At 49.3% G+C, this 17,684-nt stretch overlaps 1 protein-coding gene across 2 annotated transcripts; it reads right to left on the reverse strand.

Annotated features, from left to right (window-relative positions):
• Nucleotides 1-3,678: 3,678 nt before the first annotated feature.
• On the reverse strand, nucleotides 3,679-16,216 carry GPR171 (G protein-coupled receptor 171). 2 transcript variants are annotated; one of them, XM_064384982.1, is made up of 5 exons: nucleotides 16,037-16,216; nucleotides 12,228-12,315; nucleotides 10,103-10,473; nucleotides 6,526-6,684; nucleotides 3,679-5,273 (listed from the first exon to the last, which is right to left on the reverse strand). In XM_064384982.1, exons 3-5 carry the CDS (start codon nucleotides 10,453-10,455, stop codon nucleotides 4,169-4,171), a joined length of 1,617 nt encoding a protein of 538 aa, XP_064241052.1. In that variant the 5' UTR covers nucleotides 10,456-10,473; nucleotides 12,228-12,315; nucleotides 16,037-16,216; the 3' UTR covers nucleotides 3,679-4,168. The 2 variants fall into 2 exon arrangements, with proteins under 2 accessions (XP_064241052.1, XP_064241053.1); XM_064384983.1 differs by lacking the exons at nucleotides 6,526-6,684; nucleotides 10,103-10,473; nucleotides 12,228-12,315; nucleotides 16,037-16,216 and adding an exon at nucleotides 6,443-6,485.
• Between the last annotated feature and the right edge of the window lie 1,468 nt (nucleotides 16,217-17,684).

Here is a 17,684-nt window from a genome sequence, read left to right on the forward strand (position 1 = left end):
TCTCTGCCTTCAAGGCTTAGGGCTCTGCACTTGTGTTTAGTCTTGTTTCTGATGTTGTCTTTGAAGTCCATCTGAATTCTTATGATGCCAAGAGATGTTTTTCACTTTAGAGTGAAAAAGTCCTGTTTTGAATGTGGTTCTCACGAATGGGGCTTGTGACAAATGCAGAGAGTTGATATTTGTCTTTCTGAGATCACTTTTCTGGAAATAGACAAACAAAACTCCCCACCCCACTGTGGGAAAGGAGCTCTGACAGGTCTTGGGAGTCACAGAGCTTCCATTTAACATTTGTAACTACATTTGTGAGAGACCCAAATCTGACTGTGTTGGGACAGGAAACAGAGACCAGATGAGCAAAATAATAACTGCAGAATCAGTCTGTTTCCCCAAGCACTGAGAAAATAGAGCATGTTCTGAGCAGTCTTGTAACAATTTTAATAATGCAGTTAGCATTGCTTTGGTTGCTCAAATTGCTTATTTACCTTTCTGGGTGTTTTCATCCTTAACTGTTCCAAATCCAACACCGGGTTCCTGCTCATCTAAAGGAGTTAAAGTACAAAATCTCTCTGGAATGAAAAAACTTATTCTGTGGCTCAAATAACTGATAGTGACCTTAAGAGGAGCACACAGCTTCTAGCCTGCTTTCCCCCGTGCCCTTGCTGCTCTCTGGGGCAGCAGTTTGAGCCCCTCTGGTGGGGTCTGTGCTTGTCCAGGCTGGACCAGCTGCAGGGCAAGACCCCAGAGGAGACAAACCCAGAGCCTGATTATTCTGAGGTTGATGCATTCTGAGTGTGTGAGTAAATGTGGTGCTGGAAGGGAGGAAGCCCTGAGGTACAGCCCTTGTGAGACAGGAAGCCGTGCGGCTCCACTTTGTTATTTCCAGTCAAAAGCAAAATAACAAATTGATGGTCAGACCCTTCAGCTTCTCCGGCCTCAGCTGCTGCCAGGGCCCTGTGCTCCAAGAACCCAGTGGGAATGGCTCTGGCAGTGCCAGCTTGCCCAACACAAGTCTGCATCAGTGTAGAAATCTGTAGCACCCCTGGTTCTGTTGGTAGCCGGCTGCATCTCACCACAGCAGTGGTGATGTCACCATGTTGCTTTATCTGGGGAAGAGAAAAGCATTTCCCCTCTTCCCCGCACCCCCTGCCCTAGCTGTGTGTGTGTGCACAGCAGCCTGGTTCAGCACAAACCCGTGCTCTGTTTTTCTGAGGGAAGCTGGGACATCTGTGAAGCAGGAGCTTCCCTGCTCTGGGGTCTGTAGCTCCCAATCCCTCTGAGGGAAGTGATCACTTGCTGAGGGTGCTGTGCTTGGCTCCAGCCCTTGTGGTGGTCACTGCTCTGTGTAGCTACCACTGATTTTGGGGGAAGAAGGAAAATCACATCTCTTTAATTTGCAGGTTGGTATTTTGAAGTCTTCAGAGATGGCTTGGGAGGGACAAGTGAGATCAGCAGGGCACACAAGGAACAAGTCCTGGATATAAGCACACTACAACCCGTTACTGCTCTGTAAATACAGGGTTCTAAAGGCATATGGTATTTCTTTAAAATGTCAGAAATAAAATGGAACTTCTGGGGAGTTTTTCAACCTTGGCTATCTGACAGATAATACCTTTAGAGGTTTGGGGGTGTTTTGTTTTGTTTACTGTCATGTGTCAGTGTGATGCAAGTTGCAGTCTGGAAACAGAGGGAGGAGGTCTGGAAGAATGAGAGTGTAAATCCCGTGTGGTGAGTGGGCTGGAGGCTCTGTGGGGACTCTGCCCCTGTTCCTCTGGCTCACAAAGCACATCATCCTTCCCTGCTTTTGTGAAGCAACTTTATCACCAGGAAAAATTTTGATTTGAGTATCAGCAATATGAAAACTGGGGACATGAAACTTTCTTTCTTTGGCTTCCAGCTTATATTTCATGTGAGAACACTGTAAAGAAAGCAAATGCGTGCAAGTGATAGCAAATGAGTGCATCAGAAGCCCGAACCACAGCTCATTTGGCTTTTCCTCCTGCAGAGCTGCAGGCTGCTGGGTAAGAGGTCAGCTGTGGGCTGTGTGGGTGAGCTGGTTTCTCTGTTCTGCCTGCACAGCTAGCCCCAAACGATGAGGCTGTGCTGATGCTGCTCTGTGAGCAGGCTGTGAGCTGCAGGAGCTCTGGGAAGCACAGGACCATGGCTGTGGCCAGGCTCCTGGAGAAGGGCAAGTGGGAACTGAGGCAGAACTAAGCTGTTTCTGCTTCAGTGCAGTGTAAAGAGTACACTTACTAAAGAGTAAGATGTTTCTAAGGAAGCCTCAATTTAATCTCATTATAAAAGGAGTGAGTTTGACATGTGGAGAACTGGTGATCTTTGTCGTCAATTTACAGCTTAAAAATTCTAGAAAAGTTTAGCATGAAAAAGCCTTGTATTTAAAGCAAGAACTTGCAGCCTGAGTCAGGAAGGTGTGTGCTGGCTGACTTGTGTCTGTTGGAAGAGTTTCACGTTTGTGAGCTGCTTGTCCATCAAAAGGAATGCCAGAGGAGCTGGAGCCCCTCACAGAGGGGTGTGGAGCAGGCTGTCAGCTGGCAGGGGACTCCAGCAGCGCTCCAAAGCCAAGATCCAACCTGAGACAAAACGAGAGTGTGAGTTTGTCTTGCATTCTGTAGGATACCTTTGTTTCCCTGAGAAATGGGATCCTGCAGGAGCAGGATGCTGTAGTGCCACCTCTGATGTGAACTGTTGTCTGTGGTGGCAGAAGGTCCCACTCCAGCTTGCCTGAGCTGCACATCTGGAAGCACCAGCACATCTGCAGCAGCAGCAGCAGCTCTGCCCTGCAGTGGGGCTGGGGCAGGGCAGTGTGTCCCTGTGGCCCTGGCACTGCCAGAGCTGCTGCCTCGGGCTGTGCCTCAGCTCACGTGGGCTCTGCTGGGCATTGTCTTCCTAGGAAAAGGTGCCCACGGAGGAAGGTGTGCTGTGTGTGCCCACAGAGGAACGTGTGCTGTGTGTTCACACAAGGTGCCCACAGAGGAAGGTGTGCTGTGTGTTCACAAAGGTGCCCACAGAGGAAGGTGTGCTGTGTGTTCAGTCTGGCTGCGGGCTGACAGGTCTCACAGAGAGGTGAGAGCACTCCCAGACGTGCAGAAAGGCTTTTGCTTTCAGAAGCTCCTCTGCCTTGTCTGCTCTCACCACAAACCAGCTCAGGGGAAGGGAGTCACTGCCCTGTTCCTGCCTCGCTGCACCCAGATCTCCACCCAAAGCAGGGGGCTTTGCCCTGGTCAGTGTTCAATTTGTAATTTAGACAGACAAAAGAACTCTCCTTTTGTATTCATGGTGCTCCTGGAAGTTGCTTTCCCATCAGTAAGTCAAAATGATTAAATAAAACGCCTTAGAACTAAGCAAACTAGTTAATAGGAAAAGCCTGTCATTCTAGAGTGAGTCTGGACTTTATGCAGAGGTAAGAGAGTCACATGTGTAGTGGCCTCAGATGCAAATGCTGGGGATCTTGTGTGCATTTGTGTATAGAGACATGTTTTTTTGTTTATTTAACTGTGCAGAAATGTGGTGAATCTGAAGTCCTAGATGAAAAGAAATGATGGATACTTACACTTTTTATCTTCCTTTTACAATTCACTTGAATTTTCTGCAATAACATGTTGCTAGCTTTTCTTGTATTCAGTGAGGCAGCAGCAGGGAGAGACAGTGGAACTTGGCAAGAAGAAATAATTTATTTATGAAGCCTGCAGGTGTGGTGTAAGCAGATACAATAATTTTTAATCAGTGCATTTTAAAATCCCTTTTTGGAGTAAACGATGCCCTCTAGAATGCTTTTTGGTTAATCTTGTCAAATCAGCTTTGCAGCTGAAGAACTGAGGTTTACTAATTTCTTCACTTGATAGCACCAAGTCCTTTAATACAGTAAATGCACAATATTGAACTTAGTAAAGGCGGGTCCAGGTGTCTGCCATAAATAATTCCAAGGTATGTTTGAGTCTGAACACGGATTCTCACGCCTGGTGGGTCAGCGCTGTGCTTTGAGCTGCTGGTGAGGGCATCCCTGGAGGCTGTGTGCCCAGGGCGCTGTGTGAGCGGGTCACAGAGCCGTAGGTGTGCCCCGGCGGTGTTTTGCTCGTGCCCCGGCGGTGTTTTGCTCGTGCCCCAATGGTGTTTTGCTCATGCCCCAATGGTGTTTTGCTCCCGCCTGGGCTCAGGGCTCAGCAGGAGCGCTGTCGGCCGTGCTGCAGTCACGCAGAGCTGCAGGTGCTGCGGGCGGGCAGGCTCTGCTCGTGTCCCCAGGCAGGCTGCAGCTCTGCTGCTGCGCCTCCTCGGCGGCCCTGAGCGCCGTGGCCTCCTTGGGGGCTGCAAAGGCCTCCGTGAATTTCAGCCTGAAGGATTTGGAAAGGTGGTAGTAGAGGACGGGGTCCAAGCAGAGGTTTGCGATGGCGAAGAGCAGGGTGGACTCCTTGGCTTTGAAGAGGGCGCGGCGGAGCGGGCAGCTGGCGCTGGCGCTGCCCTGGCTCAGCGTGTAGGGGATGCGCACGGCGTGGTAGGGCACGAAGCACAGCAGGTAGGCGGCCGTCACCAGCAGCACGTGCGCCAGCGCCGCCCGCACGCGCCCGCCGCGCTCGCCGCGCCCGTGCCGGCGCAGCTGCCTCACCAGCAGGCAGTTGGACACCAGGATCGCCGCCGAGGAGTTCAGGAATATCGCCGTGCAGATGAAGTTGGTGAACACGTGCCAGTCCCTCCCGAACTTCGTTTTGAAGTCAATGCAGCCGACGCCAGGCTGCTCCTCGATGTGTTTTGTGGGAATGGCCATGTTGGGCACCGTTATCAGGAGAAGCATGACCCACACCACTGCTGACAGGGTCTTGGCAAAGCCAGGCTCCTGGATGCGGTAGACCTTAGAGCTGTGCATCAGCTGGAGGCAGCGATCCATGCTCACGAATCCCAAAAATATGATGGATAAATACATGTTCAGGTAGATGAAGCACGCCGTGACTTGGCAGTGGAATATTCTCAGATTCCAGGATGCAATTCCTAGGTCAACAATAATCTTCACTGGCAGTGTCAAAGTCAGCAAGAAATCTGCAGTGAGGAGGTTGATTAAGTAGATGCTCATGCATTTCTGTTTCTGGTCCTTCTGTGTGAATGCCCACAGGGCAAAACAGCTTCCAATAATTCCCATAAGAAAAATCAAGTAGTAAAAATAGGTAAAAGGTTCCATTTCTTCATGGAGATGACATTCAGAGAAGTTGCTTGACATTGTAAACTCCTTGTGTGAGTTGGCTTTGCTGACAGGAGGTATCACAGACCTACAAAAGAACCAAGAGGACATCAATGACTTCAGCCTTTCCTCAGCAACAGTAGCTATTCTCTTAGAATTTTGATTAATTCTAAAAAATATATATATATAGCGAGGAAGAAATATTTTTCTCTCTTCATGCTGCTTCCCAAATATTCAGGAGAATTTTGTTTTCATGCTGGAAGAATTAGGAATATATTGGGATTTGTTTCTGAAAGCATAGAGCCTTCTGAGGAGCATTTACACAGCAGCAGCTTTTCTGACAGTGTTTGGTTCAACACCCTCCTCCAGCAAAAACGCTAGAGAAAAAGACTTGAATCCATTTAAGCATCTGGTTAATAACGATCATACTAAAACATCACAACCTTTGAAGGATTAAAGCTATGCCTGAAAAAAGTAGTATTTGCAGTATTCTCATCTTGTAAAAATGTGTTGGGAGTTCTGAGGGAATGCACTGCCCAACCAATATACAGATATGTCAGGTGGGTGAGGAAAGGGTCCTCCCCAGCCCTTAGGTTTGTGAACTGCTCTCCATTCCTGCTTGAACAGAGAACTTGTGTTTTTATGAAGCCTTTAGGAAAAGCACATTTTGAAAGAAGCAGATAATAAATTTTTTGTAGGCTTCAGTAGAAAAGGAATGTAGAAAGTTTTGGCCCTAATTTAACTAAGTACCCCTTGAAGTCTGAGGTGCTTTTGTTTGTTTGCTGCACTGTGTCAGTCTGCTAGAGAATGGCTGTGGGAAAGGCTTTCCTTTGAATTTCTTGGAACCAACACATTTATGTCTTGAGTAGCATCAGACTGCAACACTCCTATTTCTACATACTGTACAGAATATTTTATACAATACAAGAGAACTACTGCACATGTAATTTAATCTGTTAAATTTGCATAGTTTGTGAAGCAAAATGATTGCAGATACTTTCTCCAGTATGCTGGAGAAAGCAGCCTGGCAGCTGGCTGTGTGCAGGTGTCCCTTGTCCTGGGAAGGGCTGGGAGGGTCTGGGTGAGGGCAGGCAGTGCTGCTGGCGCTGGGCTCCCTGGGCAGGGGCTCCTGGCACGGGGCAGCCCAGCTTGGCCCCATCCCTCCCTCGTGGGTACCCAGCACAGCCAGCCCCGGGGCTGTGCCCAGTGACACTGGCCACTGCCAGGGCCAGGGCTTGGCCAAAAGCTGAGCCTGACCTCTGGAGCGTCTGGCAGCTGGATTTTGGGTGTCCATTCATGCAGGTCTAAACGGCTGTAACAGACAGACTGAAGGCACTCACCTGTCCTGGGGGCCCGGGGTGTGCTGAGCATTCTGCAGAGGTCTGGTGTCCCCGAGTGCCTCTGCGTGCCCTTCTGCCCAGGCTGCCTCTGCCGGCCCCAGAGGCGGCTGTGGTTTCCAGAGGGGCTGACTGACGCAGTTAAACCCGGCGTTCAAACAGCTGAATCACGTGGAAATTACCCAGAAGAGCAGGGACAGAGAGAAATAAGTGCTCACGGAGCAGCCCAGAGCCCTCTCTTTCCTGTTCTGGGGAGAGGTGTGAGGGGGGCTGTAACTGTTGGGTATCAGTTCCTTTGCTTTTGTAAGTCTGGAACTCTGCTTCCCCCCTTCCCCATCCAGCTGAAACCAGGACTTTGCAATGTAACTGTTCCTCATTTGTATTAATACTCCTGCATGAAATTCTAGGTTCTGGGAATCTCACGGTGTTTGTTTTAGAGTTACACCTTAGCTGGCAGATCTGAAGACACCTAGGGGTTCTGCTGATTGCAATGAACATTCTAAATATTTGGATATTTTCCAAGGACTATTAAAAATAAGCATGACACATTAAAGAAGTCAGGGAAATCTTTATTTTTTGTTTGGCTGGTTTGGAAGAACATGAGAAAAGATCTGACACCGTGCTGGGGTGAGGTACTGACAGCAATACTGAAACTCCAACTGGTGGCCCTGGGTTGTAATTGAGAATCCACAGGCATTTACAAACCCTGCACCAGAGCTTTGTGGAGGAACAGATGAAGAATGTCTGGTTCTAGGTTTAGTCATGAGCTGAAAGTTCAGACCATATTTGTCAAAATGTTTGTAAAGTTTAATAATCTGGAATGATCCTATGTCCAGTTGTGAGCAAACATCGACTAATTTTGTAGAGTTCTGCCCGTGCAAAGCTGATCTTCCTATTCTTGTAGGTTTTTTTTTTTTAAGCCCAAACTGCAGCAGTTGTTTCTGTCTGTGTGTTGCTGTGTGTCTCTGTCAGTCACTCTCCCCCTTTTTGTCAGTTTACAGATCAGGGAACTTTTCCAGGTCTAAAAAGATAAAGTGATGGTTTGGTAAACCTTTACTGAGTAATGGTCAGCCCTTCCTGCAGAAGTGTTGTGGGAAGAGAGCAGATCTTGAACATGAGTATTTCCCCGAGTGTGTGAGGAGATGGCTTGGGCTATGTGAGCCCAGCCTGATGTGCTGGGAAAGATGGGAAAGGATTCTTTACCCGGTGCTGAAAAAAAATTGGCCTCAGTTCACCCAGCAAAGTAAGGAGGAAGGCTGAGGAGCTGGAGCTGAGGGGTGGTTTGACACTGGTGTTCCCTGGGACTTGTCACCCACAGGGTGGGGCTGCAGCAGCATCGGGGGCATGGAACCATTTCCTGACTAGGGAAGCTCTTGGGGGAGGATTTTTTCAACATGAATGAAAAACTGGAAATGTGGCATCCCTTTTGAGCACAGGTTTTGATCAGCATCCGTTCCCCTGGTTGTGGATCCTTGTTGTTCTAACAGCAGTAATCTGGTGAGGTGTGAAACAGTTGCACAATATAAATAACTTTTTCAAAGCTTGTAAAGCAATTATAAAGTTATTGTAAATGTATATTGTGGAAGTGTTTCCATCTGTCTGTGCCAGTGATCTTTCAGAGCTGCAATTATGTACATTTACCTAGGCAAGTACCAAGCCCTGCCAGGTAAGGATCTGAATGCTTTTGCCATAAATGACAAAAGATCTCCCACAAAGCACTGGATTCCCTTCCCCAGCAGGCTGCTTCCCTTGCTTGGAGGGCGGAGCCTGCAGAGCCTCAGTGACAGACTCAGGGAACTCTGAAAGAATCATATAAATATCTTTTATGTATTTTCTTTAACAAACACAACCAGAACACAGCCTTCTGCTGCAGTCCCTGTGGGCAGGTTCAGGGTGGTGACCCCCAGCTTCTGGTGCTCACTGGGATCAGGCTGGGAAACACATGGAGCTGAATTTGCTCCAAAGGCTGTGTGTGAACCCAGTGGAGGTGTCCAGACCTTCAGCTGGAGTACAATCCTGCACAGTGGTAGAATCCTGCTGCTCCTGACCAGTGGTCTCGGACCAAGAGAAGTTACCCACAGCCTTAGAGGAGGTGCAAGGACCAAATGTTTAAACATTTTTCACCCTTAGGTCTGTTTGGACTAAAACAAAAAGCAGTGGCAGAAAGGTGAAGGACTTGTTATTTCTGTTTCTATAGCTTCTTAAGTAAAATGAAGATATTCAGCTCCAGAGCCACTCTCTGAGCTTTAACAGATGCTTTAGGCCCTGGTATGTTTTTCTTGTACAATAATAAAATCAATTAGAAGAAAAAGCTGATCTGAAAAATAAAGTTATAAAAGAGGTTATATTTGTATAGAGCAGGTCAGTGGCTTTCAGCTGTTATCTTGGCAGAGAGAGAAATTCTTTACTGCTGTGTAAAAATCACGGTAAAACCAGCCATTCTTTCTGGATTTAAATGTACCAGAGTTCTTACACAGCTGTACTGTGTGTTCCCAGGTGGCTCTGTGATGCTGTTGCCTCTTTCTGCAGCAGCAATGAGGGAGATGCTATGGTTTGGTGTGGATGTGTTTCTGTTCATGGGAGCCCAGGGAGTCAGGCTGGTGTGGTTTTGGGTCTGTGGGATGGTGGTGCCAGAGACCCACGGCCTGGAGCTCCAGACTGTGCTGTGCCAGGTCCTCCTCTGCGTTTTTGGGATCCGGATGGGTCGTGTCACACCCTAAGGCAATCGGGGCATCAGCTGGCACAGCACGTAGGGAATATATTGGCACATGCAGTGCTGGGTTTAGGCAGAGAAGCAGCACCTGGTGTTTTGCTGAGCCCCTCTCCTGCTTGTTGCTGGTTGTCATGTGCTCTGTTTCTTTGGGACAGTTGTGTTCATGAATAACTTCCTGAAATGTACATTATTGTGGAGACACAAACCTACACTATGTTTATACTTTCCGGAAGTGTATTTGATCTTCTGGATTTAGAAATTTCCACCTCACTTGAAGCTTTCAGCTTGAGGTGCAGTTTTTGATACAGCTTTTCTCTAAAGGGGAGGCAGAGAAAAAAATAAATAATGGGATCAAGGCAGACATTTGCTGCAGACAGCACCAGAGTGAACTCCTTGGCGTAGTACAGCGATTTTTGTGACTGGCAGGTGAACTGGGAGCTGGTCTGGCTCAAGGTGTATGGGGTCCTGCAGAGGTGGTAGGGCACAAAGCAAATGACAAACACAAACATGATGGTGAATATGTTCCGGCTGGTTTTTCTCTTGGACATGTCGGAGCTCCTCCGGAATTTTTTGTAAGAGCTGTATATTTTTTTGGATATAGAAGTGTAAAATACGATCAGCAGAAAAAAAACAATCCAGAAAATCCCTGTGCAAATATAAGTTGTTGCTTTGTGCCACTGTCTGCCGAGCTCGCTTTTAAGACCTATACATTTTTTGGAGTAATTGTCTTTAGTGATTTCATTAGTTAAAATCATATTTGGAAATGACATAATCATTAACAACAGCCATATGATCACAGAGACCACCTTGCTGTAGTTGACTGTGTGAACAAAGGAGGTGAACAAAGGCTTTACAATTTTGTAGTACCTGTCAAAGCCGATGAGGCCGAAGAAGGTGATGCCGATGTACATGTTCATGTAGAACACGACTGCCGAGTACCTGCACACGAACAGGCTCAGCTCCGCGGGGCCAAGCCCCGAATCAGCCAGGATTTTGAAGGGAAACGTCAGGCTCATGAGGAGATCGGCCACAGCGATGTTCTTGAGATAGACAATAAAGCTCTTAGTGCTGGAAACGTAGAGGAAGACCCAGGCTGCCAGGGCGTTGAGCGAGAGCCCCGCGAGGAAGATGAAGCAGTAGAGCAGCGGGATGACTGTCGTGGTTATCACCGTGCTGTGGCTGCAGTTGCTGCCTGAGGAGCTGCTGCTGGAGTTGAGCATCTTGCAGTATCTTCATTCCTAGAAGCAGAGAAAAGAGTGCCTCAGTTAGGACAGGGTGGTGCTGGGCTTTCTGCTAATTGCTCTGGGTTTTCTGCCCTCACTTCCAAACCAGCTCGGTGTGCCTCTCAGAAACAGCCACGTTCCCACCTCAGCCTTCCCAGCAGGGAATGCAGAATTGTCTGAGCAGTGCCATCTCGCTTTCTGGTGATGTTCCAAGGCATGCTGTTGCTTTGAACAGAGGATCCATTTGCTTCTCTGTTTAGCCTATTGCCTTCCAGCCCAGGGCTGCCCCTTGGCAGCAGGCGTGAGCTGGGACTGACCCACAGAGATCTGGTGACTCAGGGTTAATGAGACATGTTTTTTAAACACTCCATATGAATTTTTAACATTGATTTACCCTGAAACATGAGGGATATGAACATCCCTGGTCAAAATGTTCTGTAAAAACTCCTGTTGGTCAAGTGTGGAGATCCCCAGTGTATGGCAATATATCCCAGTGTTGCCCTGCAAGGAACTCGCATGTGCAGCTGGCAGAGCTTGCTTTAAACTTCCAGCAGCCCAGCACACAGGAGCGTGTCTGTGTTAGTTTGTAATGTGGGAGCTTGAGCTGGCTTCTCAAGTCAGTCAGATTTACATTTTAAAGAATCTCCAAGAAGGAATCACTTCTGCTGTCTGCTTTTCTTTGCCAGAATGTTTGTGGGGGTGGATTATTCTCTGTGGGGAGGGCAGAACAAATATAGATATAAATATAATGCTGCTGTATTTGGCAAGTGAAACCCTGGGCAACTGGAAAATATGTGCCTTGGAGCTGGGAAAAAAACCCCACCTTGTCTCTTGGAAAATAAAGAATTTCCTTTTATCTCCATTTTGAGTCAGGAGCTGATGTCTCTGTGGGGTGGTTTGGAGCCTGAATGCAACCTTGCAATAGCTAGAAATTGGCATTTTTTCTCAAATAGGCGAAATGGTCTCCTTTGGTGTGCTGTTCTCTGTACCTCTTGCAGATGGTGTGCAGGCTGATCAGCTTAGGTGTGTTCTGGACCCTGTGTGGGTGAGAGCAGTGGGGTGGGAGTGTCACCCTGTGCACACCCAAAGCCTGCACTGAACCTCGTCCTGGTCGTTATCCTGCCAGAGCAGCAGCTGCCCTGTCTTTGCCATCAAGGCATTTGTTTCTGATGGCTGTGGTTTTAAAAGAAAAAGATGGTTTGGAGAGTAGGCATTAAAAAACTAGCACATGAACAGGTGTGTTAGAGCTGGGAGGTTGTGTGGGTAGAGCTTGGGGTGACACTGATGAAATCAGAAGCATCTGGAAAGGCACTAATAGCAAATGCCATTTTTATTTAAATAGTAACACACTGTATTTAAAAAACTGTTCTTTGCTGTGTCCCTGTTCACTTTCTCCCTCCAGGCTCCCAGCAGGATCCTCTCTCTGCACGTGGTGTGTTAAGAACTTGCTCCTTCTCTGTAGGGCATTCTACAGCCAAGAACCCACAGGTGGGTCTTTCTGTGCTTGGACTTGGGGGTAGGTATGAAACTGTTTAGAAGTTCATGAAGTGTTTTTGTGCTGAAGTGTCATACAACAAAGGATTATTTCAGAACTGTGTGACTACAGATGTGGCCACCAAACCTTTGTGAAGTCCACTGTGTGTGTGCAGCACAGAGGACACCCCAGACAGTTTTACATTTGACACCAGCAGACTGATCAGCTGTCATTGAGAGGGGCCCCAGCCAGGCCAGACCCTGTACATCTTCCCACGCCATTGCCATGTCCTTACCTGGCCTCAGGTGCCTGCTGGGGGGCTTTGCTGAGGGTCTGCAGCGCTGTCCATTCCCAGGACGGGGCCTCTGCTCCTGCTGGGACACCTGTGGGAGACACAGACACAGCCCTGCAGCTGGCAGTGCACTCCCGTGCTGCTGAGGGGCACAGCACTGACCAGAGAGCTTCAGAGAGGCTTGGGGACAGACACAGAGCACTCTGAAACCTGTCACTGCCCGGGAGAGGCTGCAGGCTCCTGTGTCCCTGCTGAGCACCACAGCTCAGGGCTCATGGCCAGGGTTATCTGTTCTTTGTGTCACCTTGTCACACTCTGCTCCTTTTGGAGGGTCTTGTCCTACGGCTGTGATTAGTTCAGCACTGGCAGCAAACACTGTCACCTTCCTGGCATGTCCCCTCTGTCACTGGGGGCCCAGGGTGGCTCCTGCAGTGGCTGCTGGTGGGGGCAGAGGGGGACGTGTTAGGGCCAGAATTTGGGAGGGTGGCACACACAGGGGGTGTGTTAGTGCCAGCATTTGGGAGGGTGGCACACACAGGGACTGTGTTAGTGCCAGAATTTGGGAGGGTGGCACACACAGGGACTGTGTTAGTGCCAGCATTTGGGAGGGTGGCACACACAGGGACTGTGTTAGTGCCATTTGGGAGGGTGGCACACACAGGGACTGTGTTAGTGCCAGAATTTGGGAGGGTGGCACACACAGGGACTGTGTTAGTGCCATTTGGGAGGGTGGCGCACACAGGGACTGTGTTAGTGCCATTTGGGAGGGTGGCACACACAGGGACTGTGTTAGTGCCAGAATTTGGGAGGGTGGCACACACAGGGACTGTGTTAGTGCCATTTGGGAGGGTGGCACGCAGCCTTTCATACTCGAGCAGCTCTTTTGTTTGAATGCTTGGGCCAGCATAAAGTACCTTGATTCTGTGTGAATAATGTCAGCTAGCTGTGCAAAACCAGAAAATTTGATTCATCAGATGACCAAGATTGATTGGGTAATATATAAAAAAGTTCTGAACTTTCTCAGTGTGCAGATCATGTTGTCTTGGCACAACACACAAAAGGGAAGCTGCACAAACCATCAGAAATGCTCTGTCCCTTCTGAGGTCAGTCCTGTGCTGTCCCCTGTGACTCTTGCACAGTAGCATTAAGGCAATTCTTGACTTCTGTGACATGGCTGTCAAGTTTCAAAGTTCACCCTGCTTTACTGAACATAAGAATAATATTTATAAGTTGTTTTATTTATTTATTTACCCTGAATTTACCAGAGGTTGTGTTGTTCCAAGTACACACTTTAGTTATTTATGGAAACTAATGCAGCTGTTTAACAAATGTGCAATACAGTTACTGGGTCAGGAACTGGTGACGGGGTCACTATTGCCAGAAGTCTTTTTTGAACAGCAAAATGGAGTTAATCAGGGGAGGCAATCACACTGGAGGGCACCTCTGATGTTAGGAGGAAGCAGGAGAGGGAAGAAGCACAGCACACACCACAGCCACTGCACGTTGTGCTGAGTGTGCTAAAAGAAGAACCTTATTTTAAGATTTTCTCTCTAATGTGGCAGGAATGTTGGTGCTGGTGGAACTTGCAGTGCTGTCCATGCTGGTGCAATGCAGTGGGAAAGCTGCTGGGGGTGTCCCGAGGGGCAGAAGGGGGTGAGGCTCTGGGGCTGTGCTGGGCACTGACAGGGGCCAGGCGGGGCTGCCTGAGGGAAACCTCGTCCCCCAAACCCCTGGGGGACACTTCTTGGCCTGAGGGTGCTCAGGGCTGCTCTGACCCTGCTCGGTGTCCCCAGAGGAGCCCAGCCTGGCAGCCTGTGGGGTGTGCAGACACGCAGGGCTCCCGGCTGGAGCTGCTGCTCCCCTCTGGAGGGCACTGCTCGCAGTGACTGGAGATGTGTTGCTGCATTTCACTGCTGCGAGTGTGCCAAGAGACTAAAATTTTGTTATTTACTGTTCTTATTATGACATTTCTCACAGGGCAATGTCTGGGCTTTAATACTTAGGAGAATAAAAGTATGCAAAATAATGGGATATTTTAGCCTCTGGAAATGGCATGTTGGGTGGTAGTGGCTCTTGTTTGGTATAGAATGTAGTGGAGGAAAACGGGATGAGTGCTGGAATTAGGATGGCAGAGGGAATAGGTGGCATTCCTGTTGCAGTTAGGATCTGCTGTGGTGGAAATGGGATGAACTGGGGTGGCAGAGGGAACAGGTGGCATTCCCGGCAGGCTCCAGGCAGCAGGGCAGTGCCCGGTGCAGCAGTAACCCACGTGTGTCTCGCCCTTGCCCCCCAGCTCCTGCTTTCTGGAGCCCTGAGGTGTGGTGAGCAAGGACAGAGGGTGCAGAAAGCCGTGCCTCTCCTCTCCAGCTGCAGTCAGAAAGGGGGGACGGGGGGCTGCCTCTGTCCCCGTGAACAGCACATCCCACCTGTGATCCCAGAGGCCAAACCCGGGCTGTTGCAGCGGGGAGGCGGCAGTGGTATTGCAGGTACTGCACCAGGGATCACCCGTGGTGTTCTCCTGGCACCTGCAGAGCTCCTGGGCTCTGAAGGACACGGAGAGAGCCAGCAGGTACACAGAGCAGGGCAGATAAAGTTCTGCATTTCCCATTGCAGCCACGGCTCCTTTGGGCAGTGTCAGGACACCTCAAGGGCAGAATTGTATTTCTGTCTGGCAAAACCACCAGCAACTGTTTCATTTCTTCTTCCTGTACAGCAGCTTCTGCGCTCTTTTGTATCTGAAATTTAACAGCTCTGTCTTCCTCATCAGCTAAATTTTTCATTCTCTTTTTATTTCCGATTTTTAGACAAGAGTATGTATTATTCTGAGCACAGTTTTAACCTTAAAAGACCATAGACTGAGGTATCTGTGCAAACCCTGATACTCAGATGGAAATTTAGGCAATGTTTTGAGCTCTTCGCACACAGCACAATTTTCAGATCTAATTCAAATAGTCAGTTTTTTTAAAGTCTCAAAATTCCTCCACTGAAATATTTCCTATGTCACATCAGTTATCATATTGGAATTAGGGAGTGGTGGATGTCAGATGAAATGTTAGGTCAGGTAAGAGTAGTTTAAGAAGTTAATAATAATAACAATAATAATAATAGATTGTAATGAAGGAAAATAACAAGGAGACCGATAAGTGGGTCAGTTTTCCTAGCATGCCCTTCTGCACTGGCAAGGCATAAGAAGCTGCACTTGACTTGGTGCAAGCCCTGCTCATCAACAGCTAAACCATCAGGGTTCTTCAGAGAACCATCGTTCTCATCCCAAACCAGCCACAATTCTGTACCAGCTACTGGGAGAAAATTAACTCCATCCCAGCTAAAACCAGAGCCCTGGGTCAATGAAACATTTTAATGATTATTAGTTGCATTGTCCTAAAACTGGGTTTTTAAAAGTAGTAACATGCGGCTCAAGAAAGTTTTCCCCTTTAATATTATATTGTAACCATAGTATTTGTAATTCAAATATTTTATTTTAAATTCTGATGTTTTAAACTATGAGTTTCATATAGTTACGTTTTCTCAGTCATAAATTAAAAGCAGTTGCTTAAGAAAAATGTCTTTTTAAGGCAGACAGGAGGAATCCTTGCCTGCAGGTGCTTTGTCTGCTGGCACAGCTGGAGTCTGCTCCATGGCTGAAACAGTAGTTTCTGTACCGGTTTCTGTAGTTAGTTAGTTAGTTAGTTAGTTAGTTAGTTAGTTAGTTAAATCTGCTCGTTTGTGTTATTAGTTGTTAGTGGTTTGCAGAACGCGCGGATGCTCTCCTTATTTTCCAATTTGAAAAGTAAAATTGCGGTAGCACTTACTTAAAAACACCCGAGGACGTTCGAGGGCGTTTGCGGGGCACAGGAGCGGGTGGCGGAGGCGGCGTCTCACCCGGGCACGGTGCGGGACGGCGGCCGCGGGGCTGGCTCGGTCCCTCGGCTGCCGGGAGCGCCGAGAGCTCGGGCCTGGCGGCTGCGCGGGGATCGGCGGGGACGGGGGTGGATCGGGGATGGATCGGCGGGGATCGGCACCGGGACGGGGATGGATCGGCGGGGATCGGCTCCGGGACGGGGATCGGCTCGGGGATGGGGATGGATCGGCGGGGAGCCGGTGCCGGTCCTGCCGGTCTCAGGGAGCCGCTCCCGGTCCTGCCCGTGCGGAGCCGGAGCCGGAGCCGGTGCTGGCCGCTCCCGGTCCTGGCGGTCCCGGGGATCCGGCGCCGGTCCTGGCGGTCCCGGGATGCCGGTGCCGGTGCTGGCCGCCCGCGGTGCCCGCGGCCCGGCGCTGCCCCAGCGCAGCCCTGCGCGGGTTCCGGAGCAGAAAGGGGCAGGGCTGGCAGCGCTGGCCGTGCCCCTGCCCTGCCCGGCTGTGCCGGCTCCCGGCCCGCAGCCGGCCCCGCTGCGGAGCGGCTTTGGGACAGGCGCAAGTGCAGCTGGCACAGCAGCCGCAGGCTGAGCTGCTGGGCTGGAGTTTGCTTTTCCCAAACTGTTCCCAGGGCTGGCCGCGACCTTTGCCGTGACGCATCCTGCCCCGAGAGCCGCGGCTCTGTGCCTGGGAGGGCTTGAGCCGGAGCCACGGGCTTGCGTGTGCTGGAGATGCATTCTGGGCATACGCGATGGGTCTTTGCTGTTCCGCTGCTTCCTTTCTCTTCTTTTTTGTGCTATTCTCTTCTTTTAACCTTAAACACCTGCTAGGCTTCCTCCCTTCCTGTTCCTCCCAAAAGTTTTCTGGGAGGCTTTGAAATCAAGCACAGAATAGTGGAAATGTATGATAATAAAAGAGCTAATATCTTCTCTGTGGATGTAGGAAAGAAGTATATTCTGAGAGAGAGCCGAGTTTGGGGAGATAAATCGAGGTTTAAATGTTTATTTAAAAACCGTGAAATATGTACATTGTCTACCTTAGAACAAGTAAACATTTAGTGCAGGACTTGAGCTCTGCTTGACAGTGTGTCACCTAAACCTTACAGAAAATTCCTCATGGGCTTTGCTTCTGTGAGGGTTTATCTGTGTAGAAGAAGGGCCCAAAGGCACGGGGAAACACATGTACCTCCTCCCTGGTGTTGCTCTATAGTCACATCCTTTGCATGGGGCCACTGTGAGTTACCCTGAACCTCCAGTCCCTTCCTTCACCCAAATTTCATTGCATATCTCAGTAAGGGGTATCTTGAGAGGCAGAATTGTCTGCACATTCTTGCCAGTGTTCTTGCCCCTCTCTCGATCCTGAGACTCACAGCCCAAAGCTGCAGTGGTCCATCCATGGCTTTGGGGTGATGGGTTTGGGTGTTGGCTTCACTGACAGTTTTGTACTTTCCCCATGGGTCAGACAGAACAAATGGTGCACGAGGCTTCTCAGGTGCTCCCTGAAGACACCAGTCAGCCGAGCTTCTCCTCTCTTTCCATGCCCCCCATGGTCATTTCCTGAGCCAGGGATGGGAGGAGTGAATCAGGTAAGGCTTTGGTTTAAAGG

This window comes from Passer domesticus, chromosome 11 (assembly GCF_036417665.1).
Source record: "Passer domesticus isolate bPasDom1 chromosome 11, bPasDom1.hap1, whole genome shotgun sequence".
NCBI lineage: Eukaryota > Metazoa > Chordata > Aves > Passeriformes > Passeridae > Passer > Passer domesticus.